Source organism: Notolabrus celidotus, chromosome 9 (assembly GCF_009762535.1).
Source record: "Notolabrus celidotus isolate fNotCel1 chromosome 9, fNotCel1.pri, whole genome shotgun sequence".
Classification (NCBI taxonomy): domain Eukaryota; kingdom Metazoa; phylum Chordata; class Actinopteri; order Labriformes; family Labridae; genus Notolabrus; species Notolabrus celidotus.
In genome coordinates, this window is record NC_048280.1 from 2,191,571 (window position 1) to 2,219,386 (window position 27,816).

The 27,816-nt window shown below is 42.7% G+C and overlaps 1 protein-coding gene across 2 annotated transcripts; it reads right to left on the reverse strand.

The window, feature by feature from the left end:
* Positions 1-27,816, reverse strand: LOC117818732 (zinc finger MIZ domain-containing protein 2-like). 2 transcript variants are annotated; one of them, XM_034691746.1, is made up of 21 exons: positions 27,247-27,816; positions 14,975-15,055; positions 14,697-14,811; positions 14,395-14,603; positions 13,248-13,407; positions 12,875-13,117; positions 12,504-12,657; positions 12,262-12,380; positions 12,081-12,170; positions 11,522-11,711; positions 10,186-10,396; positions 10,011-10,089; positions 9,761-9,892; positions 9,525-9,630; positions 8,057-8,214; positions 7,894-7,961; positions 7,740-7,808; positions 7,326-7,621; positions 5,663-5,835; positions 4,344-4,529; positions 1-3,034 (listed from the first exon to the last, which is right to left on the reverse strand). In XM_034691746.1, the coding sequence occupies exons 2-21, from the start codon at positions 15,022-15,024 to the stop codon at positions 2,927-2,929; spliced, it is 2,916 nt and encodes a 971-aa protein (XP_034547637.1). In that variant the 5' UTR covers positions 15,025-15,055; positions 27,247-27,816; the 3' UTR covers positions 1-2,926. The 2 variants fall into 2 exon arrangements, with proteins under 2 accessions (XP_034547637.1, XP_034547638.1); XM_034691747.1 differs by having other exon boundaries at positions 2,168-3,034; positions 10,186-10,327; positions 27,247-27,708.

Consider the following 27,816-nt stretch of genomic DNA (forward strand, 5'->3'; position numbering starts at 1 on the left):
TGTCTTTCCAGTGTGTGTTTATTAAATTACAAAGGTTATTATTATTATAATTATTAATATTATTGTTGTTGTTATTAGCATCATTACTGAATCATACAGTGTGATCATGTACAGTTTTATTTGCTCCAGCAGCTGGCGGACTCACTGGGACACGGAGACACCACGACTGTCTGGACTCGACTCACTTTACAACATACAGAAGACTGAGGAGGAGGAGGAGGAGGAGGATGAAGATGAACCATCAGTTATTATTACATATACAAACTTCTCGTAGAGCTCTGTGATCTCAGGACGACAGTTTGAGGCAGGAACTCACATTCTGTCATTCATTCCCTCTCTTGGTCTCAGCGCTGCCTCAAAGAGTCCTCCATCAAATCCTTCCTTAAAGACTCGACTGCAGGAGAGACCATGCCGACCACACGCCGTCACCTTTGGCCCCGATACACATCACACGCCTGATGATTTACACTCAGCCACAGGCCAAGAGAAACACAACGTGCAGAGTTCATCTTCTCTCTCTTTCTTTTATCCTTTCTTTCTTCAACACTTCATCTTTAATATTTGAACGCTGCTCTTTTTTACCGTGGCTGGGAAGTGCAATGTAAATTTACTAAAAGGAACATTTTTACCAGTCCTGAAACAAATTAACAAACAGTAGACTCTACTGGAAAAGGAATGAGTCAACTTATTTCAAAATAAAAGACGTCTGTAATATGAAAATGTGCAACAATCCAGGAATTAAAATATATTTGACATTAACAACCCTGTTTGCACCCAAATATTTTGATTCAGACTGATAAGAGAACACCTCCAAATGTGTTCCTGCCAATCACAGCTTTATCTGATTTGAAATTTCAAAATAAATGTACATGCAAAATTTTCAAAGGATTTTATTTTGAAATTCCAAATCAGACATAGCTGTGATCGGCAGGAACACATTTTGAGGTGTTCTCTTATCAGTCTAAACCAAGCGGCATCCTCCGGTCTCAAAATATGAAGCCCATGCAGAAGTGTTATAAACTGCAGTTCCATGAGTGTCCACTAGAGGCTGGCTGCAGAAACACAGGAAACCACATACACACCCATTCAAAGAAGACGATCTTTACAGCAGAAATAAACATGTTTACGTGAGTGATTTTTTTTATAAAGCGACGGATCAGAAGATATTAAGATTAGGAGTTTTTCCCAAATAAGGACATGACTGACTTACAGGCGGGAACACATAGCTGTTGGCTAGGAGGCTCAAACTCCGCCTCTTTACGTCACACTTTGACTGGTTGAGTTCAGCATTTCGAATATGGCTGCCACTGCCGCCTGGTTCAAAACAGCACTCATGAACAGATGGGTGACATCACAGATACATTCATTATTTATACAGTTTCTGGTCTACTCCTAAATGTTTTGGTAGTGTCACATATATATTAATTCCCTGGCTGTTCCACGTTTTCATATCGCAGACGTCTTTTATTTTGAAAATCTTTCAGTTACAGATTCTGTACCGAATACAGGAAGTGATCTGGAAGCGAGTGGTTTGTTTTGGCGGTGTTTGTCCTGCCAATCACAGTTTGTGTCCTTTCAAAATAAAAGCCCCTCAAAAATTCGAAAAATAGGGATTATCACTCGATCACTTCCTGTATTTGGTACATTCCTTTTACGTCAGAGTCTGCTGTTTGTAAATTTGTTCCAGGACTTGTAGAAGTGTTCCGTCTCTTTAAAAGGGTTTCTGATTTCGTAAATTTGCGTTGCACTTCCCAGCCACCGTACTTTCATCTGAACTTTGCTTGAGTGAGACGTTTCCAGCAGATGGAAACATGACACACCTTTAAACCGGATCATCATGACTCAAGTAAGAGTCAAAACCACGAGACGGTCCGGCAGCAGGTCGTCTCTTTTTCATGATGGTTGTTATTTCTCTGGTCGATCTCTAACTCCTGTCACCTCTGGCTGCTTTGTGTCAGAGAGTTTGCAAACGCTCTCCTGCTGGTTATAAAAGAATCAATCATTCATCCACAGAGTGAGTCATTAATCTGTGTGGATTAACCGACCGGGTTAATCCAGGAGGTGTTGGAGTTGAAGTGAAACTCTGACTCTCAAACACTCGGACACACCGGACGTGTCGTGTTTCTCTGCGATTGAAGCGTGAGATTAAAGAAACCTCATCACTCTCTCTTCGTTCATTCTGTCTCTCTTTTGTTCTGCTAAAAATATTACCACAGAAGAAGAAACATGATTTTCAGACGACTCTCACAGTTAAAGCTCCTCGCTGTGGCCGAGTGTAAACGTGGTCTCTCCACTCCTTCAGACTCCACAGTTCTTCCTCGTCACCTTCGCTCCTTTAGAGCTCTCCTTCTATACTTTATACCAACACATTTAAAACTCACGGAGCAGAAATATTCAGCTTCTTGAAGACCACATGGCTCTTTAAATACAAACTCAGTCACTGCTGAGCCCCTCGGTTCATCTCTCCACTTCGGTATGAAAGCTGTCTGAATCTCCTCGTAAAATCTGACGCGTGATGTGGAGAGGCTCAGCGGTGACTGTGTGTGTGAGTGTGTGTGTGTGTGTGTGTGTGTGTGTGTGTCTGTGTCTGTGTCTGTGTGTGTGTGTGTGTGTGTGTGTGTGTGTGTGTGTGTGTGTGTGTGTTTAAAGAAAGCAGCATGGTGGTCTCTTTAAATATTTTGTGGACAGGGAATGAAGGATGAAGCATCAAAATACAGTTTCAGAGGATAAAAAACAAAATACCATCAAGTTCATAGTCACACATCAAGAGTTTGAAAAGTTTCCTTCTGATCGTCTGCTCCGTCCAACGCCGACCCGCGAGGAGAAGAGAAGAGTTCATATGTTACAGTAAAGTCTCATTCTGTAGGTGTGTGTGCGTCAGTGTGTGTGTGTGTGCGTCAGTGTGTGTGTGTGTGTGTGTGTGTATTCAGTTGTTCTCAAACAGCGATAGCAGGTCATCGTTGTTGTTGTTCGGGAGGTCTGGAGGTCCCAGGTACGACAGCAACTCGTCAGGGTTGGTCAACTCGGGAAGCAGCTGCAGAGGAAGAAGATGTGTGTCAGTCATTTCATCTTTAAAGAACCTTAAAGAACCTTAAAGAACCTTAAAGAACGTTCCATCTGTTCTGTGTTTTACTGCATTTCATTCTACAGACTGTTTGTGAAAATTAGCCCCGTTAATCCTGTGTATAAATATCCTAACATTCAGTGTATGAGACGCTCTCTTTAATACCTTTCTGTCTTCTAAAGACTGAGCTGTATAAAGCTGTATAAAAAGCAGGTAGAGGTATCTTATTGTTACTCATTTGACCCAGTAGATGGCGCTCTAAGACGAAAGCATCCACTTTGCTGCTTTGTTAAAAGCCTTTTCAATTCAAGACAACAAGCGACTGATGGAGAGGTTAGTGCAAGTCTCTTCAAATTGTGTTAAAAACTGCAGTTCCTCGAGTGTCCACTAGAGGCTGGCTGTAGAAGCACCAGAAACCACATACACACCCATTCAAAGAAGACGATCTTTACAGCAGAAATAAACACGTTTACAGCCTGGTTCAAAAAACGAGTGTAGTCTGGATAGCTCCTTTCTCTATCAGCACACACTTTTTTTCAGTTTCGCAGATATTAAGATTACGAGTTTTATCCGTGACGTCACCCGTATGTTCCTGATTGTGTTTTGAAGCCGATCGTCGGCGGGTGCCATATTGGAAATGCTGAACTCAACCAAACTTGTCGAGCTAGTGTGAGGTAAAGAGGCGGGCCTTTGGCATTTTCACTAACAGCTACAGTGTTCCCGCCTTTCAATAAAGTCAGCTATGCCCTTATTTGGTCAAAACTCATAAGTTTAAAATCTTCAAAAATAACGATTTATAAATAAATTCATCCCGTACAGTGTGTGCCGATAGAGAAATGAGCTATCCAGACTGCATCTGTTTTTTGAACCAGGCTGTAAACATGTTTATTTCTGCTGTAAAGATCGTCTTCTTTGAATGGGTGTGTATGTGGTTTCCTGTGTTTCTGCAGTCAGCCTCTAGTGGACGCTCCATGAACTGCAGTTTATAACACTTCTGCATGGGCTTCATATCTTGAGACCGGAGGATGCCGCTTGGTTTAGACTGATAAGAGAACACCTCAAAATGTGTTCCTGCCAATCACAGCTATGTCTGATTTGGAATTTCAAAATAAAATCCTTTGAAAATTTTGCATGTACATTTATTTTGAAATTTCAAATCAGATAAAGCTGTGATTGGCAGGAACACATTTGGAGGTGTTCTCTTATCAGTCTGAATCTAAATATTTGAGTGCAAACAGGGTTGTTAATGTCAAATATATTTTGCCTGTTCAACACTCACATCCAGAGAAGGTTCCGGAACATCCGAAGGACCCCCGAGACCAAAGGAGCCGTCCCCTTGTAGACGGGGATTCGGGTTGCCGCGCTGCATCATTGGGTTGCCGCCCCCCAGTTGGGAGTTGTGGAGGGCCTGCGACTGCTGCTGTGAGAGAGGTGCACCATGGGAAGAGGAGTCCAGACGGCCCATCTGAAAGATGAGAGGACGAGAGAGAGGATATATTAAAGGAGGCGTGAGAGCAAGAGAGGGTGTAAGGAAGGAGGGGAGATGAGAAGAAGGAGAGGAAGAATAGACAGAAAGGAAAAGAAGACATTGAGAGGATAGAAGGAATAGAAAAAAAGGAGAGAGGGAAAAAGTACAAGGTAGGGAAAAGTAAGGAGAAGAGGGATCAGAGGAAACAAGGCAAGAAGAAGAGAGAGAATAGAAGGATTAAAGGATGGATGGATGAACTCAAGATAAGAGTAAGAAAGGAGAGGAAAAAGGAAGGTGAGGTAAGAGGAAAGTAGAGGTTGAGAAGATAGAAGGGAGGAAGGAGGGAGGAGGGTGGAGAGGAAAGAAACAAGGAAGGAAGGAGGAGTGGAACATTTGATGTAATGGAGGAAGAAAGAAAGGACGGGCAAAAAAAGAAGGATGTTAGGATGGAAGGTAAGGAATAGCAAGAAACAAGGAGATAAGGGAGGGAAAGAGGAGACGAGAAGGAAGGAGCAGAAAGTTGGGAGGAGGGAGAGCAGGAGATGATGTAAGGAAGGAGGGGAGACAAGAGGAAGGGAAGAGGCGAAGGACAGAAGTAAAGGGAGAGGAGACAGACAGGATAGAAGGAAGAGGGGAAAAGGAGAGAGGGAAAAAAGTACAAGAAGGGAGAGATCAGAGGAAAGAAGGATGGAAGGAAGGAGGGGAGAAGATGAAAGACAGCCATGGCAAGAATAAGAGGGGAACAAGGGATTAAAGGAAGAGGTAAGAGGGTGGGGAGAGGGAAAGAATTAGGGAGACAGAAAGAAAGGAAGGTAAGACGTAAAGAGGAAGAAAGGAAAGATGGAAGGCAGGAGAGGAGACATTAAAGCGAGAAGAGAAAAGGAGACAGGCTGGCAATGAAAAGAGAAGAGAGGATGAAAGGATAGAAGAAAGGAGAGATGAAAAGTCCAAAATGGAGGAAGAACAAAGAGACAGGCAGAAAAAAGGAAGGATGGAAGGTAAGAGGTAGGAAAGGAATAGGAAGAAACAAGGAGAGAAGGGAAGGAAAAAGGAGTAAAGGAAGGAAAGGAGTGAAGGAAGGAGGAGGTGAAAGCTTCATCTCTTAAATGATGATCATGTCTTTAACGCACCTGTCCAGCCAGCGGGTGAGGAGGAGGTTTCTCAGGGGTGAGGAGGGCACTAGAGAGCTCGGACTGGTAGGAGAGGGGGGGCGGACCGGGGGAGGAGAAGTCCCCCCCGACCCCCGGAGTCCCAGGACCGCTGAAGTCTGAGAAACCAGCAGACTGACTTGGATAGGACGGAGCTGAGGAGGAGACGCACAACGATCAATAACACATCAGGTGACTTCAGATACTGTGACTGTTCAAATGATGGATGACATGACGACCCACAAGTGAAGCCAAAACCAAACCCCTTCTTCCCCTCTTATCCATCACTCCTTCATAGATCTTTGACTTCCTTCCTCCCAAAATGTTCAAGTTTCAAAAAACTGCAGTTCCCTGAGTGTCCACTAGAGGCTCACTACAAAAGTGAGTCACTCCCAATTGGACTCCACTTTAAAAAGCTCGACTTTACAGCAGAGTTAAACAAGATTACAGGCTGGTACAAAAACAGTGAGGGTCTCCATGAGTAGATTATACTCTCATGACGCTTTTACAGAAAAGGTGACTCTGTAAAACTCTCCTGTTTTAATTGTACCACGCCTTAAAGTTAGCCTATCTTAGTTACTTTGTGCCTTGGGATGGGCATTTCAAGCAGAAACCGTATTGGATAGTCACTATTCAATGAGTGTTGGAGCACCCTCTCTTCTTCTGCTAGGTGCCTTGCTCTCTGTGTGTTGTTGTATTGTGGTATGCTAGGTTGACCTGGCTAGGTTTGCACTTTAGCTCTGGGAGAGATACTCACAGAACTCTCTGCAGTTTCCTACAGCCACCAATATCTGGCGGTCGTAACGCACAACAACCAGGCCCCAACCCGTGCACTGTAAGATGACAGCTATTAAATGTTCATTCATAAACCACTTCAATTTTCCTTCACGACACAATGTATATATCTGACAGTGTTGAATATCTACGGATGGTATTGAGGTGTGTCTATGTCTGGAACTTGTGGTTTTGTTTGCTGACGACTGTCTTGGCAAAGTCTTCCTTGGAGAAGAGATCTTTGATCTCAATGGGAGCAGCCTGGTTAAATAAAGGTTAAATTTAGAGATTATTCAATGCAGATATCAGAAAAATAATCCAGCTTCCTGTGCGGTTAATTGACCGTTCAATTAGTCTGTGCATTTTTTTGGTGTGGGAATTTCTAGTTTAATTTCAGTAATATTTTGACACTTTCTTGCAGGTAAATGTGTCTGTGCTCACTACATCTGGCTTGTTAGGTTGTTGAGTGTCTGTCGTACATAAAGTCCTCTGTGGGGGTCTGTGCATGGAGGTCAGGAGTGCTGTCTGCTTTTTCTTTGAGGAGAAAAAGGCAGACAGGTCCTGGTGTTGGGAAGACAGCCTGTAGTCTGCTGTTTGCAAGTTCCTTGTTTCTTTTCAGTTCGACCTCCTCCTCTAAATGTGCTCACTTCTGGCTTCAAACTTTGAAACAGCAATCCAAACTCAAGAACCAGCAGGTCCATCCTTCATGGATAAAGTCTACGCTCTGAGGCAGACTCTGGAGAGACTCCTGTTTACATCCAGAGATCACCTCCACCCTCATGTTTGTCAGTTGTCCTCTGTTAGCTGCATTAACGTACTGCAGACTTTCCATCTACATAAAACTACATCATAAACCTGAGCTCCTGCGTACCTGGTCCAGGGTAGTCTGGTGTGTTACTGCTGTTATTGCTGCCCCCTCCAGACAGGGAGGAGTAGGGCATCGGGGAGGAGGCGGAGGCAGCAGAGGCGGCGGCGAGGGAGGAGGAGGAGGGGCCTAGGGATGCAATCATCTCCATTACGCTGGGCAGGACCATGTGACTCGGGCTGAGTGTCCGGCAGCGCTTCAACACGGGACCGTCCGACTCCTCCTTTATGTGGATGTCCGGCTTCACGGGGACCGGCTTCCAGCTGCACACCGGGTCGATGGTGATCTCCTCGTACTCCGAGCTGAGGAGGCGGAGGAGAGAGGAGAGAGAAGAGAGGAGAGAGGAGAGAGGAGGTTAAGGATCAAGTTTTAAAGACCTCTCAGCTCTCGTTAAATCACAGCAGACGTGAGCGTTCTTACTTCTGAACGTAGATGAGGATCCCCAGCATGTACTGATCCACCTCCAGACCCTCCAGCAGAGCTGTTTTACTACACACACAAAGAAACACACACACAGGTTATAGAGGAGTGAGGATGTGTGTAGATGTTTGTGAACACTGTGAGTGTGACGTACTTGCACACAGGACATCTCCACGTTCCTCTCTCACAGTTCAGCTGCAGGTACGACTCCAGATCGAAACACTGCAGAGCGAAGAAAGAGAGAGATGATGAATGTTTCCCTTTATCAAAGTTTTTAGAAGCTGAGAGTTAAAGGAACACGGGGCCGTGGCTCTGACCTGTATGTGTCTGCAGTCGTGACCTCTGGCGGGCAGCTGGATGCGGCGGAACGTGATGGGACATTTTAACGAGACTCTGATGGCGGTCTGCTCCACGCCGTCCTCTCCGTTTAACCCAGGGGTCCCGGGGATGGAGCCGCTGCTGAAGTTCCTCTTAACTGAAACAAACAGGAAGTCCAGAACATAAATATCAAGACGGTTTAATAAAGAATGAAGGTCAAAGATGCTGATCCGCCCCTGGTGAAGATGAACTGTGGACGAGTTCTGACATCAGATCATTTCTAAACTTCACACAGACGCATGTTTTCACCAAGTGGTCCAGTTTGCTTCAGTGCAGTTAGATCTAATGTGTGTGTTTTATATCTTTATCAAGTTTTTTAATTTGTCTTTCAAGATATTTTAAATAAATAAATAAATAGATTTTAAAAATAAAAACTTAAATAAAAAGAATAAATGTAAAAATATAAGTAAATATTTATTTTTTTATTTTTTTTGAATAATATTAAAATATAAATAAATAAAAATGAATACATAATAGAAATAGAAAAAAATAAAAAAAAATATAAAAATATTAACAAATAAATAAATACAAGAATATAAATATAAAATATAAATAAATTCAAAAAATATTAAATAAATAAATAAATACAAGAAAATTCATAAATTAATAAAAATAAATACATATACCAATATAAATAAATAAAAATATAAATAAATAAAAATATAAATAAATATTAAAAATATTAACAAAGAAATAGATACAAGAACATTCATAAATCAAAAAAAGTATAAATATATAAATACAATCTTGCTTGGTCTCCCACAGTTAACTGAACCCTTGGGTGTGTGCTGGCAGGAAGCAATTTTTCTACAGGCCACAAGCAAATCTTGACCAAAGCACACAGAACATGATGCAATGAGGTCTGCAGTATATTGGTTGTGTATCAGCTATATTTATGTCAAAATGATGCTTTTCAAATCAAACGCATGATGCTAATTTTCAGTTTAGTGACTCCTTTTGTTTTCACACAAGGCTTTTATTTTGAAGGGGTGTCCAGTTCAGTTATTTGGTAAAAGATTAAACTTGCATAAGACTTTATTCGAGCCTAGGGTGAACACTTATAAGAAAAAAGTTGAATTAATCATGTTTGCTGCAGAAAAAAAATTCTGTTGTGCAATCTCCCTCATTCTTTACATCCATCTCTGGACTCCTCTCTCTGCTCAGCTGGTGTCTGTGATGAACACTGTTTCTTTAAGAAGATATTCTCCTGATTAGACCAACCCTGACACCTGTGTTACACCTGAGAGCATCCCCTGATGTTTATACAAACGTTCATAAAGAGGGTGAGGGTAGGAAACTAGAGGAGGAGATTCTTCTTTTATTCTGTCCTAAATTTCGATCGGTGATTAGACATGATGCATGATTGAACAGGTTTGACTTCATGAGTCTTACACACGGGTTACTTACTCTTAGTGACACAATGCTCTGCAGGCAGCAGCCTCTTCTTCATCAGCCCCTGCAGCACCGAGCGCACCGACGGACGGTGAACCAGCTGGAGCACAAACAGGTGAGACTGCAGACAGAGAGAGAGAGAGAGAGAGAGAGAGAGAGAGAGAGAGAGGGAGAGAGAGAGAGAGAGGTGAATAAAAGAACAGAACAGGAAGTTTGTCTTCATGTGTGTGTAAAATAAGTTGAGTTCTTACGCAGCAGCAGGCAGTGACGGTGATCTGGATCGTGTTCCTGCCCGGCTGACACACTTGCTTCAGGTACAAAGGCTTATGGGAAGTTTTGTTGTCGCCTCGCTCGATGGTGAGAGGAGTGGCGTTCACGCTGACCTGGAGGAGGAGGAGGAGGAGGAGGAGGGAAAGGGAGAAGGAGAAAGGTAAATAAAAACAGGAAAAGTAATCGATAAGAACAGACGTGAGCAGAAAAAGGAGAGGATGGAGGACAGACCTGAACGGAGGCAGGCCAGTTGGTGTTCATCTGTCGGTCCTCGTGGTGGTAACACTTGAACTGGAGCTCCAGGTCCGGCCTGAGACACACACACATGAACGATTATCAAACCTTAAAGAGACAGGTGTGAGACAGGTACAGGAGAGTGAGAGAGGAAGGAGTGTGAGTCCTTTACCTCATGATGAGCGTTTTGTAGACCGAGTCTCTCAGCTGGAAGACGTGGTTGCTAACCGCGAGGTTGTGCTCTAATCTGAACGGCTCCAAAACAACGCCGTCACGCACCGGGAAGGTCAGCCGCAGGTCGTCGCTGGGGTTACCTGTCGGCGGGAAGTCCATACAGTCAGACACTGACACACCTCCTGGGACCTCACAGCGGACCCGACTTACTGAATTGGAAAATGTAGTTGATTAATGTCAAATTCTTCAATAAACCTGAACATTTACAGAAAATAAACAGAGTATTTACATCACTCAAATCTGACATGATAATCTAACAAACAATAATCTCAACATTTAACCACTATTTTTAAAAAATATATTTTAGTTATTACAATTTCTAAAATATCTGGCTCACTCAAATCCCATAACTTTTCAGCCAAAATTTATTTAAATTAACATAATCTGATGAAATTACCAATCATAATCTGAATATTTTACAGAGATGAAAATTCATCTTTCATTCATAAACAGCAGGATACTGCAGGTTCACTCAATTATAATCTGTTTATATAATTTATATAATCTGGTTATTGAAACAAAAAATAATCTGATTATTTCAACAGTTATTTTTAAGATTTCATTGACAATAATCTGATTTAAATTTCAGAAATATTCTGATTATTAATAAAAAATACAAAAATGTATTCATCAGATTTTATTTAAAGAAATCTGTAAACTTTACTGATAAACCTTTTTTATTCCACTCACTGAAATGTAATTCTACAGAAGATAATCTGATTATAGAAGCACAATTAATAATCTGTTAATTCCTCTGAATATTTCTACTTTATTATAAGATAATTATCATTATTAACATTATTATAAGTATAACACATAATAACCTGTTAATCTCACTTTTACTGTTAAAATTATCAATATATAATAATCTGTTTATTTTGCATGTATGATAAAATTCTTCACACATAATCTGATTGTTCAACTAATCCAAATATTTTATTTCAGATTATGTTAAATATTCAATAATAGTCACTTATTCTAATCTACCTTTCAAATGATAAAAATCTTTTAATTGTACATATTATAATCTCATTTTCATGCTAAAATTAGAGATTGTGTCGATGTTTGATATCAGATCAATCTGATGATGACACACTGAAAATAATCAGATTATTTCCCTGATATCATTCCGCTTTCTAAAATTATTTTGAGATTATAGCTCTGATAATCTGATCATTTTGTGATAATCTGCGTTAATCCCATGTTTTATTTTCAAAATGTACAACTAGACCTCCTGTGTGTGAGTGTGTGTGTGTGTGTGTGCGTGTGCGTACCTGTGGGAGGAGGAGGCGGCAGACCGGCCATGTTGGGTTTAATGTCGGGAAGGAAGGAAGCAGGCGACGGCTTGACGTCAGTGTTGCCCGGCGACATGTAGGGCGGGGCCATGGAGCTGCTGGGGGTGATGGGAGGGGTCGGGTTTCCAGGAACAGGAGAGGAAGGGTAACCTGGTAACCCTCGACCCGGCTGAAGGAGAGAGAGAGAGAGAGAGAGACAGAGAGAGACAGAGAGAGAGAGAGAGAGAGAGAGAGAGAGAGAGAGAGTGTAAAATGAATCCAACATTATTGTACAGTTCAGCCTGGTTAGCCTGAAGTGCACCTCCTCAAAAACATAACAAGCCCTGTGATTGGTCGGCTAAGTTTTGGTCATTTCAGGTATCCCCTGCCTCTGCCTTATATTCTATCTACTCCGATGTCTTCCTCACCCTCAAGAATAATCCCTAACTCCTCAATCCTTCAGTGTTTACCTGTTTAATCATTTAAAATGCACCATAAGACCTTACATGATGTGAAATATGAGTCTCACACACACACACACACACAGAACTCGTCTTACCCCAGAGGGTTGGTTGAAGGAGTTATAAACACCGCCGGCGCCCCCTGCTGTCAGAGCGTTCAAACCTCCACCCTGACCATTGAACTGGTCCTGCAGCAAAAACACATCAAGAATCAGATCAATGTTTGGTGACAGGGAGTCCTCATGCTGCGTGTGAACAGGTCTGGTTAACGCTCCTCACCTTGTAATACTGAGAGTTGGGGGGTCCAGACGGGGGGTATTGTTGTAGGGGCATCTTGTGAGTCTGGTAGGAGGGGGAGGCGCCAGAGCGCTGAGGGGCGGAGCCTGGACCACCAGGACCTGCAGACAGAAACACAAACTTTTAGTCCATTCTCTAAAAACTGGCATCAAACAAACACACACAAACATTAATGTATGTCAAAAAGGATCCTCCATGATCATCCTGAGGCCACGATGTCTCACCTGGGTGGTACTGCATGCCGGGGCCAGCGTAAGGGCCGGGACCACCGTGACCACCACCCCCTGAGCCTGGCATCGAACCACCACCAGAACCAGGCATCACATTCACAGAAGAGCCGACCGGGACGCCGTACTGCTGAGGCATCCCCGGGTAAGACTGAGGACCAAAGAGACGTTTTTAATTCCTCTTTAATGAAGACTTTACTAAGCTTGTGTTACTGAAAAAAACTTAAAAAACATTAGGTCTCAGCACATAAACATGATTCATTATTTTAATTTAACCTCAGAGAGACTTATTCTGACTTCACTCAAACAAAAACAACTTTTGAAAAAGGTTTATGAAAGGTTCTAACGAGTGGATCCAGTCGACTCACTTCAGAGCTGTAGGGCCGTTTGAGTCCCTGAGGAGGCCTCAGATGGCCCTGTTGTGGTCCAGGGCCATAGTTTGGATGCTGGGCGACCCTTTGGGGGCCACCACCAGGTCCGTACATGGGGCCCATCGAAGGAGGGCCTCTGTTAGGTCCAGGCCCAGGTCCCATTCCTCCAGGTGCCATGCCAGGGGGTCCGCGGGGGCCGGAGTGAGCCATGAACTGGTTATTATAGGCTGAACCACCCATCTGACACACGCACACACACACACACACACACACACACATTATGATGACGCCCGAGGTCTCCAGCAGAGGGAGCACTACCTCACCCCTCAGAGCAGCAGCATCACCTGTGACCTCCTCTTCCCCCCCTCACCTGTCCGTAATTCATTTCCTGGTTTTGCTTCTCCTGGATGGCAGCGACGGTTGCTGTGGCGGTGGCCGTTGCCGTGGCAGCAGCGGCGGCCACAGCGGCGGCGGCGGCAGCTTGAGTGAAGTCAGCTGATCCTCTGGAGCCTCCGGGGTTCGACGGGTAGCTGAGGACAGAGGAGAGTTTGTTTTTCAGACTTTTCTGTATTTGTAGATTCTAGTTTCACGTCTGTTTATTTCACACAGAGAAAGTTTACGTTTTGAACTTTGAGGTAAATAAAGTCCGACTGCTTTGACTTTATGGAAACGTTTCTGTAGTCTGTCTCTTCAAAACAGGAAGTAAAAACGTGTCAACACCTCCACATCTCTGTACATGCAGGTGCTGGATTTTGAAGACGCACGACTGTACTCCTGTCTCTGTCGGTGTGGGGGGGGGGAGTCTTTGCCCCAAGTGGGGGAGTCTAAGTAACTCAGGGTCTTGTTTGCCAGTGGGGGTAAAATAGAGCGTGAGATCGACAGGCGGATTGGTGCAGTGTCAGCAGTTTTGCGGACGTTGTACTGGACCCTTGTGGTGAAGAGGGAGCTGAGCCGGAAGGCAAAGCTTTCAATTTGCGAGTCGGTCTACGTTCAAACCCTCACCTCTGATCACGAGATGTGGGTCATGACTGAAAGAATAAGATCTTGGATACAAGCCCCTGAAATGAGTTTCCTCTGAAGGGGGTCTGGACTCAGTCTTAGAGAGAGGGTCAGGAGCTCAGGCAACAGGAGGGAGCTCGGAGTAGAGCCGCTGCTCCTTCATGTTGAAAGGAGTCAGCTGAGGTGGTTCCGGCATATGACAAGGCTGACCTCCCTTTAGAGGTGTTCAGGGCACGACCAAATAGGAGAAGGCCCCCGGGGAAGACCCAGAACTTGATGGAGGGATTATATATCCCACCTGGTCTGGGATTGCCTCGGGATTCTGGAAAGTGTTGCTGGGGAGAGGGATGTCTGGGTCAATTTGCTTGGACTGCTACCCCTGTGACCCGACCCCGGATAATTGAAACAAAAAAGAATGGATGGACTAGTGTGTGTCTCTGCTCCGCCCTCAGTCACAGGTTGAACACAGACCAGAACCGCCTGTAGAGATTCATAAATCAATCCAAACACACACTCACCTCCCCGTGTACCCGCCTGGTCCTCCGGCATAGCCCCCACTCGGCCGTCCGTACATGCCCTGGTTCATGTAGCCTTTGCTGGGCTCTCCGTAGCCCTGCTGGCCCATGTAGCCTCCGGGTCCTCCAGCCATGCCTGGACCCCCGGGGCCCTGCATCATAGGCCCTCCTCCTTGGTTTGCACCTGGTCCCATCACACCTCCACCAAGACCCTGACAGACACAGACACACACACAATTCACATCATCCATAAAATAATCTCTGATGGTCACGTAGAAACGACTAACAGGCTCATGATGTCATACCTGGCTGGCCGAGGGATTGGTCACTCCCCAGACGGTGGTCACAACGGAGAGGGATCCTGTGGGCTGATTGGTCTGCTGCTGCCAGCTGGAGGGGTCGTAGGGGTAGGAGCCATCGCTGCAGACACACACACACATAGATCAGAATCAGAGAGTGTGTGTGGTTGGAAGTCAAGAAAAAGATGAACCTGGTATTTAAGATTGCCCTCTGATGGTACTGATGTAGACCAGTACTCCTGGGTTTTAGACATCAGAGTGACATCACTTTAAGGTGTAGTTACCCGTGTGGGTTGTTGTTCAGTCCAGCCTTCATTTGGTTGAGAGGGTTCATGATGGGATGGTCCAATCAGAAAGACAAACTCCTGCAGAGAGAGACAGACAGGATGTGGATTAGCTTCCATGTGAAGAGTTTATATCACACTTGTTTCTGACATGATGTCACATGGTCGGTTTATTAGACACACAGGCAGCTAATTTATCCCCAACATAAAGTACCGGCACACTCAGACCAGTGTGCTTAAGATCTAGCTTCAAACACGTCATCCACAATCAATCCACAGAAAAGAGTTCAGTTAGATTTTACTTCTGCTTGTTAACAATGAGGCAAAAACATTAGTTTCCATGAGCATCATACTACTACAAAAATAGAAGTCTTGTGGATCTGATCCAGAGGGCTCCGACCTGCCAGATCAGAAACACAGCCGGGATACAACGGAGTGGATCCAGTGGAAGTTAACACATTGACTAGAATTGAAGCCTATCAGATCCGGTGATGTGACGGATCGGAGACAAACCAGAAACGGATCTGGTTGAATTGCGCCGCACCCCTCCTCATTCACGGGTAAGGATGTAAGGATATATTGCAAGACAGTAAAAAATCGATACAAATAAGGGAGGATTAAAATCGATTCAACGGATTATTACTCACAATATCTGACTTATTTCTCCTTTCAGTGCTAAATATTTTTAAAGGCAAACTCAAGACCGACCTTTTTCCTTTTTAGTCTCGCTTTTAACTAAGTTTTATTTTTATTCTGAACAGTTTTATCTATTTATTTATTATCTATTTCAAATGTAGTCACTTTCATTCTACTTTATTTATTTACTAATTTATTTATTTTAAGTCTCACCTCTTATTTTCTTTTAAAGGTTTAATATTTTAGCCTTTTATTATCTTAGAAATGTATTTTACTTTGGTGATTTTAATTTCCTGTTTTGAGTTTTAACATCTTATTTTACCTCCAGTGTTTCCTCATTAAGATATCATGAGAGCGTTTCCTAAAGTTCGTTCAGCAAATTATTTAGATTTTTTATTTATTTATTTTATTGTTTTTATTACTATTGTTGCATATTGTGTTGTTAGCTTTAGGATTGTGGGGGGGGGGGGGTTTGGGGTCGGGGCTGGGGCTCTCAACGAATATTCTAAATTCGAATATATTCAAATATTTAAAAAAAACGGAGATTCGATTGTGAAAATGAATATTCGACTGTGGAAAAAACACATCAGCGGCTGCTTTGCGAGTGGGCGCACTGCATGACGGGTCAGGGACAGGTCACAGGAGTCACACATGCATGTCCTCTTCACATGTGGACTGTCCTCTTCACATGTGGACTGGCCTCTTCACATGTGGACTGTCCTCTTCACGTGTGGACTGTCCTCTTCACGTGTGGACTGTCCTCTTCACATGTGGACTGTCCTCTTCACATGTGGACTGTCCTTTTCACATTCGGACTGTCCTCTTCACATGTGGACTGTCCTCTTCACATGTGGACTGTCCTCTTCACATGTGGACTGTCCTCTTCACATGTGGACTGTCCTCTTCACATGTGGACTGTCCTCTTCACATGTGGACTGTTCTCTTCACATGTGGACTGGCCTCTTCACATGTGGACTGTCCTCTTCACATGTGGACTGTCCTCTTTACATGTGGACTGTCCTCTTCACATGTGGACTGTCTTCTTCACATGTGGACTGTCTTCTTCACATGTGGACTGTCCTCTTCACATGTGGACTGTCCTCTTCACATGTGGACTCTCCTCTTCACATGTGGACTGTCCTCTTCACATGTGGACTGTCCTCTTCACATGTGGACTGTCCTCTTCACATGTGGACTGTTCTCTTCACATGTGGACTGTCCTCTTCACATGTGGACTGTCCTCTTCACATGTGGACTGTCCTCTTCACATGTGGACTCTCCTCTTCACATGTGGACTGTCCTCTTCACATGTGGACTGTCCTCTTCACATGTGGACTCTCCTCTTCACATGTGGACTGTCCTCTTCACATGTGGACTGGCCTCTTCACATGTGGACTGTCCTCTTCACATGTGGACTGGCCTCTTCACATGTGGACTGTCCTCTTCACATGTGGACTGGCCTCTTCACATGTGGACTGTCTTGTGTTTTTGGCAAATAACCTGTCCGGCCTAAGACCCTACATTGACAGTGGACTAAAAGAGCCCAACAATCAGTGACCCTGGGATAAAATGCAGTTTTTCCTCTCTGTTTTTTTATACAAGCGCCAAGAATGTAAGTGGACTACTTTTTCATTTTTAACTTCAATTAATGTTAATAATATTTGCTTCAATCACTGAATGAAGCCTGCCTGTATTAGGGACAAGAGTCAGGACCTTTAATTGCTCACACAAGTCTTGTTCAGCACTCACTCAGAGCATTACACACAGAGAGGGGAGGGGGGCGAGTGAGAGGTCTCCGGTCTTCAAAGTGTTTCAGTATAGACCATTAGGTCATTTACTTGTTTTGTAATGTGTAGGTATGTTGTAGGCATGTTATATCTTAAATAAAAATACATATACAAGTAGTTATGTCTCCTCCATATATCAGTTTGTCCACCTGTTATAATGCGCAAATATAGATATTCAAATGGTTCGAACCTCTGGTTTTTTTTAGAGCGAATATTGGAACGTCATTTTGGAGCTTTTTTGACAGCCCTAGGTCAGGGCTGGGATCTTTTTCTTAATTCATTATTATTATTGTTTTTCTTGTACTGCACTTTGTGTTACAATGTCATTGTATGAAAAGCGCTTTATAAATAAAGTCTGATTGATTGATTGATAGTGACACTTTGTCAGGCGTGGGAGTGTCACACTGACTTTTCATGGCAGGCACAGTGTGTAGGTTGAAAATCTAAATCATCAAATCAAACCATTTTTTGTGCTCCTGAATTCAAAACTCAGGTATTGGGACATCTCTAGCTCACGTCTCTTCCTAAATGTGTCCTGTATCAGATCCCTGTGTGAACTGGTCACTGTCCTGAACCGACACTGCACGGTGTTGACGAAGTAAACACGACGGTCACGGATACAAGTGTGGTTTACGGTTTCATGTTGACATTGATCAGCAGAGCAGGGAGCTGGAGAATCTCAGAGCGGAGCAGGAACTTCCTCTATCAGCTGTCTTCTAGGTTTCCCCTGAAGGCGAGGGACTCCCGCTCCTGCCTGTTCTACCAGCGCAGGAATGTGACGCTCAAGACTGGCGTCAAAGTCTCTCCGGTCTGGATCTGATCTGAGTCTGACTTAAGACCACATACAGATGGTCCAAAGACCGATCATGGAAAATACTTGAAATGTACATCCCTAATTTAAAGAGATTGACCTTATTTGTTTTAATATTTAATACTTTCATTTGGGAATTGTTCCCTTTCCATTTCTGTACAAAGATCGGGATTGGAATCGGATTGTGGGTTGAGTGTTCGGTTACGCCCCTAGAGGCTATGATTCAATAAAAACACAGAGACAGAGAGGAGGAAGCACGTGTGTTCAGTCTGGATCTGTTTCTGTTTTACAACCTCTCACTAACGAAGCATGAAGAAGCTTCTGCAGATCAGCTGACTCACAAACAGAGGAGTCAGTCAGACCGAGGGGTCGGCCTCTGAGGGGGGACAGGCTGGGACAGTTCATCTGAGAAACCAGATTTAAGTGCTGGTTAGTGGATCCTTTTTATCTTCTCCTTTACATGAACAGGACGGCTGAGGAAAGAGACAACGATTCTGTTTCTGAAGCCGATCGTCGGCGGGTGCCATATTGGAAATGCTGAACTCAACCTAACGTCTGTCAAGCTAGACGTAAAGAAGCGGGGTTTAAGCCTCCTTGCCGACATCTGCAGTGTTCCCACCAGTCAATCAAGTCAGCTACGCCCTTATTTGGGCAAAACTGGTAAGTTTAAGATCTTCAAAAATACAGATTTATGAAAAATTCACCCCTGATCGAGAAATGAGCTCTTCAGACCTAAACTGTTTTTTTGAACCAGGCTGTAAACGTGTTTATTTCTGCTGTAAAGATCGGCTTCTTTGAATGGGTGTGTATGTGGTTTCTGGTGTTTCTGCAGTCAGCCTCTAGTGGATGCTCAATAAACTGCAGTTTTTAACACTTCTGCATTTGCTTCAATTCTCGCGGACGGAGGTTGCAGCTTGGTCAAGACTCAACAGCAACAGTGACGCCAGCGAGGACCTCATCACATGTCATTTAAAATCAATGCCCTGGAAGGAGTCCTGGCACTTCTGCCTGTTGACACTGTGGTACCAAGCAGCAACCTCCGGTCTAAAAACATGAGTCAATGCGGAAGTGTTAAAAGCTGCAGTTCATCGAGGATCTGCTTGAGGCTGGCTCTGGAAGTACTGGAAGACACATACACATGAATGGGAAAAAGGCGATTTTTACAGCATTAATAAACATGTTTACAGCCTGGTACAAAAGACGAGTGTAGTCTGAATAGTTCATTTCTCGATGTCCTCTCTCTGTGAGGGGGGTGAATTTTTTTCTAATTCGGCAATTTCGAAGATATTGAGATTACTAGTCTTCCAATGAGAGGCTCAGCTGACTGCAGGAACACTGCAGCTGTTGGCTAGGAGGCTCAAAGCCCGCCTCTTTACGTCACACTGGCTCCACAGAAGCAATATGGCTGCCGCTGCCGATTGGCTTCAAAACAGCTCTTCAGAAACAGACGGGTGACGTCACGGATATTACGTCCATATTTTATACAGTCTATGTGTGGTACAAAAATGGAGGAGCTCTTTTCTATCCTGTCCCGTAATCCAGACAACAGCAGGGCCTACCTCTTCTTCAGCCGTAAATCTGAAACCATTTCTTGTGTGAACTTGTTTGTCGCTTTAGTTGGTGTCCAGGGGGACCAAGTGAAAAAACAAACACACTGAATGAAGAGGACTCAGCATCATCACACTATCTCCTGACAGACCAGATAACAGACTTTAAATAACCCATTACCTTAATGAATGTATTTATCACTCAGTCTGATAACAGCAGCAGTCTGTGACTCACTGCGCTCCATGATTCAACTTTCCTGCATGTCAATGTGTCATTGAACGCATCATCACACTGATGTTTGGATTTCCTCTGACTGAAACCTGAGACACAAATAAACCAGTTTACACACCGCAGGGTGATTTTACATCAGCAGCTCTGAAACGTATATGAAACCATATCCTGTACACTAATGGACGTAGAATCTGTGATGTCATCCGGGGGCCATATTGGAAATGCTGAACTCTAACTTTTAACACGTCTTCATGTGAAGGATAGAGGTTTGTGTCGTTCTCCTGAAGAGTCAGAACGACTGAAAACAAAAGCACACATGGACTCACTGTCTGGGCGTGTCGCTCCGCTGATAAAGGTCAACTTTAATTGGCTGATTTGTGAATGGACTTTGTGACGGCGTCCCCCGTGAGACGGAAACACGGAGGGAGAGGAAATACTCTGAGCTGGTTTTTCTCGTCTGGACACAAACTATTTCCTCCAAGCTGCTTTTACAGAAACGACTCATTTGTTCCTTTTTGACTAAATCATGTTGAATTTTTACAACAAAAAAACTCTACATATATTAAATATATTGAGCATTGTTTCGTATCGCTGTTTAACATTTTTCCACTTCTTCCTTTATTAACTGTGTTGCACCAAAAACACTCCTTGTATGTGCAAATACAAGGAGGATACAACTTCACAGGCAACAAATCCTGACTCTGACAGTGGATGAAAAATCCTCCATGTTTTAAACTAAAAATCTAAATGTGAGTTTCTTCTGTTTTAAATCTATGAATCAAGCCAACTTTATTTATAAAGCACTTTTCACAAAGCAGAGACAGAAAACAACAGAAATGGTAAAATAATAAAAGACGCAATAATAAATAAAATATTTAAAAATAAAATAAAATTGTGTATTCCTTTGTGTACGTGTATATATGTGTATTTATATTGTTGTAATCATAATAGTACTGACAATAATATGTATTATCATTAAGTTTTTGTTTGTTTTATTCAATATTTTTATAAATGTTTTTATTGATTTTTATTTTATTATTATTAAAGGATTTTTTTGCCTTATTGTTATATGACACTGTTAATTACAAGTGTTCAACATGACTGTCAAATGATGTCAAAAAAGTTCTAAAAAACTCTGTTCAATAAAAAAAATTATAAAATAAGTACAAAAGAGGTTTTAAAAAAAAAGATGAATACAAAAAATGAAAAGATAAATAAGATTAATTAATTAATTATAAATATTGAGTATAATGACTAAGTCTTGGGCTAAAAATAAATGGCTCACAATTAAAAGCAACATTAAAAAGGAAAGTCTTAAGTTTATTTCTAAAAACACAAAGATATTTCATAAATAAACATTTAAAGATGAAACACCGGGTAATATAAAGCTGTGCTGGACATTAGTCTGTCCTTTTCTTGGGTTACTCTGTGACTGAAAAATGTTTGAATAAGAAAATAAGCTTTTCTTTTAGGATATTAATACTAAAACTGTTCTTCACAGTTTCTGAAATGATTTTTTTAAGTGATTTGACTATCGTACTTTTCTGATATTGAAGGTGACATATCATGCTAAATCAACTTTTTAATGGTTCTCTACCTGAAATATGTGTCCCTGTCTACAAACCCCCTGAAAATGAAAAGAATCCATTCTGCCCCTGTTCTGATTTCTCCACCTTTCTGTAAATGTGTGTGAAACGAGCCGTATCAGTTTTCAGTGTTTTTCATACGTCACAAGGCCATCCGGTCCGTAACAGGAAGTCAGAGCTCGGGGCTTGTTCAGCCCATAGACTGTATAAAATACAACTCAACCCCTCCTCCGTTTTTCATTCCCTGCACATGTGTGCTAACAAGGAGCTTAGGAGGGAGGCATGCTAGTTGTAGGCTGTCTTAATAAACACAAAGGTCGGTTTTACTCCCCACGTCTGCAGATTTGAAGATCTAGTGGATGATTTTTAGTTTTCATGGAAAAGTGCTAGCGCTAGTTAGCATAGCCACATAGCTACATGTTAGTAGCTGTGTACCAAGACACACGTCGACATACTGACAAATAAAACAACAAGAAACACTAAATCTGTGACCAATGGTTCAGAAAGGTCCTGCTGCAGGCGCCTCTCCGTCAGGATCAGATTCTGGATCAGATTCAGAGGGTTGAAGTAACGCGGGTCTGTGAGCAGCCGTGTATATTCAGCCAACATGTAAACATTAGATCAACGTGCCGGAGAGCCGAGGCCACACCCACTTCCTGAGGGGGCGTGGTCAGAGGGAAAACAGCCTGTTCTGAGCAGGGCTGAAGAAGAGGATTTTTCAGGCAGACCAAAATCTGATTTCAAAGTGTTTTTTTGAGCATAAACTTTAAAGACATGTTTCGGGGACCTCTTAGACCAATATATATTGATGATATGTCACCTTTAAAATATATACAACTCTGCAGCTGTATTTGTGTTAAGATTGAAGGAGTATGTGAGGAAGTTAATTTAATTTGGAGAGAAGTTGAATTATGATGCATTTACACTGCATGCATTTATTATGAAGTATGTTGTTGAACTTAAATCATTTAAGATAATACATCACCAAATATCTGTGTTTAAAACTATCAACACCACCTCACAGCTTCAGGACTGAAATACACTCAGAGAGCCGGGGGGAGCGTTCAGAGACACGTCCAGGTGAGCACGGCTGATCTCAGGAGGAACCAGAGGAAAGGTCAGGACACTTATCGTCAGGTGAAACATGACTCATCCAAGACCTTCAGGAAGAGATTTGGTCGTTCAACCTTTTTGTGGCTTTGAGGAAGTGTGGGAGGTGATTTAGTCGTGATGCAACGTGACGTGTGTGTAACCACCACAGGTTCTTATAACTTAACCGACTGAAATATTTGTAATTAGAGATGCATGATATTATCTTGAAAAGGTAAATTTTTGGTCTCCACAGATGTAAATCTCTGCAGATATATACAGCTGATACGATGACGTAATCATTTGGTGCATGTAAGACAGCTTACAACAAGCTTTAACGTGTCTGCTGCATGGAAGTATCTGCAACATGGGTATATGCAATGCTTTGTAAAGCACATGTGATGCAAAATAACACTAAGAGTTTAATGATGCATCTCAAGAACCGTCATCCTTTGAAGCACTAAGAGTTTCTATCTTATTTTAGGTTTTTTCATCTTATTTTAATGCTATTTATGTAATTTGACTTTATTGTACTTATTTCTATTTTATTGATATTTATTTGGTCTTATTTTACAGATTTTGGGGGAATTATTTAGATTTTTTGTATTTAATTTTTACTTTCCTCTATCCTGTTTTAGCCTTGGATCATTTTACCTATTTCTGTTATTTTTTGTGAAGCACTTTGAGCTGCATGCTTGAAGGTATTAAAGCTGCTATATAAATAAAGATGAGTTGAGTTGAGAGTTTCATAGGGAGGCAGTGCAGATAATGTAATATGGGAGGACAAATAGGATGTATTTTTCTTGTTCTAGTCAAACAAGTTTCTGAAAAGCAAGGACGACTTCAGGCGTTCAAGAAAGATAAGAAATTAAGCAGCAACCGCCTAAAGCCTGCAGCGTGGTGTAAGATGCACCCTCCTGCAGGCTAATGATGCACTCACTGCTCAGGTGTAGCCTCACCTGAACTACAAAGCTTGTCTTCGGTCACCTTAGGAAGCTCCTTGCTAATGCTACTCCAATTAGCTTCACTATTTGGACGTCTTGACATGGTGTGCAAGTCCTGTTTGCCATCCACTTACACTACCAGTCAAAAGTTTGAACCCACCTTCTCATTCAATGGTTTGTATTTATTTTAATTATTTCCAACATTGTAGATTAATACTGAAGACATCAAAACTAGGAAATAATCTGGTTTTGCCATAATCTGGATTACAACAGGAGTCAAATAGGACTATCCATTGTGTGCTAACCCTACCTCTGAACAACACAACTGATGGTCTCAAACACATTAAGAAGGAAAGTCATTCTACAAATGAACTCTTGACAAGACTCATGTTCATTAGAAACCATTCCAGGAGACCACTTCATGAAGCAGACTGAGAGAAACCATTCCAGGAGACCACTTCATGAAGCAGACTGAGAGAAACCATTCCAGGAGACCACTTCATGAAGCAGACTGAGAGAATACCAAGAGTGTGCAAAGCTGTCATGAAGGAAAAAGGGGGCTACTTTACAGAGTCTAAAATATAAAACATATTCTGCTTTGTTTAACACTTTTCTTTTTAAATTAAATAATTCCATATATGTTCTTTCATAGTTTTGATGTCTTCAGTATTAATCTACGGTGTTTACAATAATTAAAATAAATACAAACCCTTGAATGAGAAGGTGTTTCCAAACTTCTGACTGGTAGTGTATATCATCATTTTGTTTTTCACACCGCAGCGCTGTGTGATTATCTTGCCAGGTGCGAGAGTAACAAAATGCTATTTGAATAATGGGGTCAACGGCGAGTACTCGAGTACTTGTACCCATCACTACTGAATTTTGGCCACATCAGTACGTACTGCTAGTATAGTGGGCGGTTTTGGAAACAGACATTGTTTTGTTGTCTGCTGGCGCGTGGCGATGACGTCACAGACGGGCAGCCTGAATTGAGTAACGTTGAACATCTTTATCATTAAAAGTGTAAAATAAACACGTCCATATAAAGTCTGCCGGGCTTAAATCCAATGTGTTATTTCCCAGTATCGATACAATCGATTTATATCGATGTTAGATCGATATATGTCGTCAGGAAGGCCAACTTGCCGAGCACAGATCGATGTAGACGGATCATAGGAATATAAATCCATACAACAGAGCTTCCAGTCGCTCTGCTCCCCAACTCTGGAACTCACTCCCACCAGACATCGCTAACATTGACTCAGTTCCCCTCTTTAAATCAAAACCCATCTGTTTCACTTCACTGCTTCATTTAACTTGGTGTTACTTTGATTGTTGTCCTTATTTATTTTTATTGTGTTGTTTTTATTGTATTTTTAACCTCTCTGTAAAGTGTCCTCCAGTGCTTAGAAAGGCACTTTAAATAAAATGTATTATCATTATAATTATTATCGATGTAGTTAGGGATGGGTACCGAATTCGGTACTTTTATAGGTACCGACCGAATTCCGTGAATACCGAGAACCGACTGACGTAAAATCAACCATGTTTCGGTACCTGAACGCATCCCTGTGACTGTGAGGGAGTGGAAGAGGAGGCGGTTGTCCATACTTTCACCCTGTAATGAAGTCAGAGACTGATCGGGTGGACGTCTCTGCTCTCTGATCTCGCGAGCGCACTCACTGTGAGGCAGAGCTGCAGGAGGGTTAAGTTTATTTTATACAGTCTATGGTTGAGACTGACCCTCTCGCTCTGACTACCTGCCCTGTTTATAACCGTTCCTGTGTGTGTGAATGCCCAACATGTAAGTTGTGTGTCTGTTATTATAAAAAGACGGAGAACTGACTCTTCCCCGTCTGCAGGCGTTCACGTGTGTTCATTGATAAACTCCTGAAAGAGCAATTAGACGCCACGAGTACATGTCAGCTAATATATCTAACCACCTATATAATCCTGTTTCTGTTCATTTCAGGTTAAATTAAATAAATTTGAATTATTTTTTTTTATTAATATTTATTACTTCATAAAAACACAAAAGTACCGAAAATTGGTACCGTTGAATACCGGTACCAATTCCCAGGTACCGGGTATTGGTACCGTATTGGTTCAAATGTGAAAGGTACCCATCCCTAATGGGTACTGAATTCGGTACTGACTCACGTAAAATCAAATGGTACCATGTTTCAGTACCTGAACGCATCCCTGTGACTGTGAGGGAGTGGAAGAGGAGGCGATTTTCCATACTCTATATTTTATACAGTCTATGGTTGAGACTGACCCTCTCGCTCTAACTACCTGCCCTGTTTATAACCGTTCCTGTGTGCGTGAATGCCCAACATGTAAGTTGTGTGTCTGTTATTATAAAGAGACGGAGAACTGACTCTTCCCCGTCTGTAGGCGTTCATGTGTGTTCATTGATAAACTCCTGAAAGAGCAATTAGACGCCACGAGTACGTGTCAGCTAATATATCTAATCACCTATATAATCCTGTTTCTGTTCATTTCATGTTAAATTACATAAATATGTTAAATTAAACAAATTTGAGATTTTATTTTTTGAAATTAACATTTATTACCACATGAACACAAAAGTACCTAAAATTGGTACCGTTGAGTACCGGTACCAATTCCCAGGTACCGGGTATCGGTACCGTATCGGTTCAAAGTTGAAAGGTACCCATCACTAAGTGAAGTAGATGAAAGATTAATGTCTGTTTCTACAACAAACAGATTGTCATAATAAGAGACACAGAGAGAGCCGGTCTTCTCTCCAGTGATAACAGGACAGTATCGATATCGGTATCAACGATGCGAGGATAAAAGTATCGGCGACATTTTCCCTCCTTATCTGTGATAATAAGCAACAATAACTGAGACATTAATGATAATAAAGAGGTTATAAACTGTTTATAAAGAGTAAAACTTCACTGCTTTCTGTCTCCATTAAACTACCCTCCTCTCCTCCCTGGAGTCGCGTGCATGTTTCTCTCACACACACGCGCGTGTATGTGTGTGTGTGTGTGTGTAATAATAATGTTTACTTTGTAAAGTTCACACCTGAACTCACCGGGACACGTGCCCCCGGTGAGCCGTGCTCTCAGCCCCGTGAGGCGGAGGAGATAAAGCTCAAAATGACAGAGAGAGGGAGAGAGGAGAGAGGAGGAGACATTTTGAAATTCCTCTTAGTGTTGCAATCAGTTAGCAGCTAATGCTAACAGGCTAACAGCTCCCTGTAGCTCCTCCGCTGTTAGCCTGTTAGCATGCTAACGAGACGACAACAACCCACCACGTTAAAACAGCTTTAAATAAACTAACAAACACTTCCACTCAACGAGCAACGTAACTATGACCGAAACGCGACTCAGTGTGTGAGGTTTGTCGGGTTAGTTGATTAGTTTGACCCTTTAACGGCTGACACACAGCTAGCCTGTTAGCTAGCTCGACCAACTGCCTGTGACAATGGAATGCTAACAGCTAGCCGTAAGCTAGCAGCCTCCTCCAACACAAACAGTCTCTAATGTGAGTTACATGTTCCTGTACACTGCTTCCTGTCTTTATATCAAGGTATAGATCATTAAAGCCTTTACATGGACCCATCACACCCCCACACGGAGGGCTGCTCCTCTCAGAGCCGACCTACCTCCTCTACTTCACGGTGTCCGAGCCCTGCTCCGGGGCTCCGCAGTCTCAGCTCCTCCGGGCCTCCGGGGCATTCAGGACCGAGCACACCCAGAACCCGTACAGTTCACATCAACAGCAGGGTCCTTTGAAAAGCCACCAAGATAACCCAGGTATAGGTCCAGATAAAATCCTGCACGGAGGCCGAGATTCACGCAGGAGTCCTGGCTTTAAACTCCAGCCAGCTCCAGCCCTCCCTGCCGCCGGCCTCTGCGTCTGTCTATCCGGCTTCAGGAGGCGACACCATCCCCCCCTACAGATCCAGGACTTTGAAAACAGAGATGTAGATAAAGTCTATTATCAAACACTGCGGGTCAGTATCATGTAGAGTTCAACGTTAGAGCCGCTTCGCTGTGTTTTCTCTGCATCTCTGCTGCCTCTGGTGATACCAGCAGGTTGAACAGGAGAGAGCAGAGAGTGAGAGAGAGACACCCACACACACAGAGAGAGAGAGAGAGAGAGAGAGAGAGAGAGAGAGAGAGACAGAGAGAGAGAGAGAGAGAGAGAGAGACAGAGAGAGAGAGAGAGACAG

Coding starts and splice junctions, on each gene's coding strand:
- LOC117818732 (XM_034691746.1), bottom strand. CDS start 15,024: ATGAACCCTCTCAACCAAATGAAGGCTGGACTGAACAACAACCCACAC. Junction 10,090..10,185: donor TACAAAACGCTCATCATGAG/GTAAAGGACTCA, acceptor TGTGTGTCTCAG/GCCGGACCTGGAGCTCCAGT. Junction 5,836..7,325: donor ACCAGACTACCCTGGACCAG/GTACGCAGGAGC, acceptor TCTCCTCCTCAG/CTCCGTCCTATCCAAGTCAG.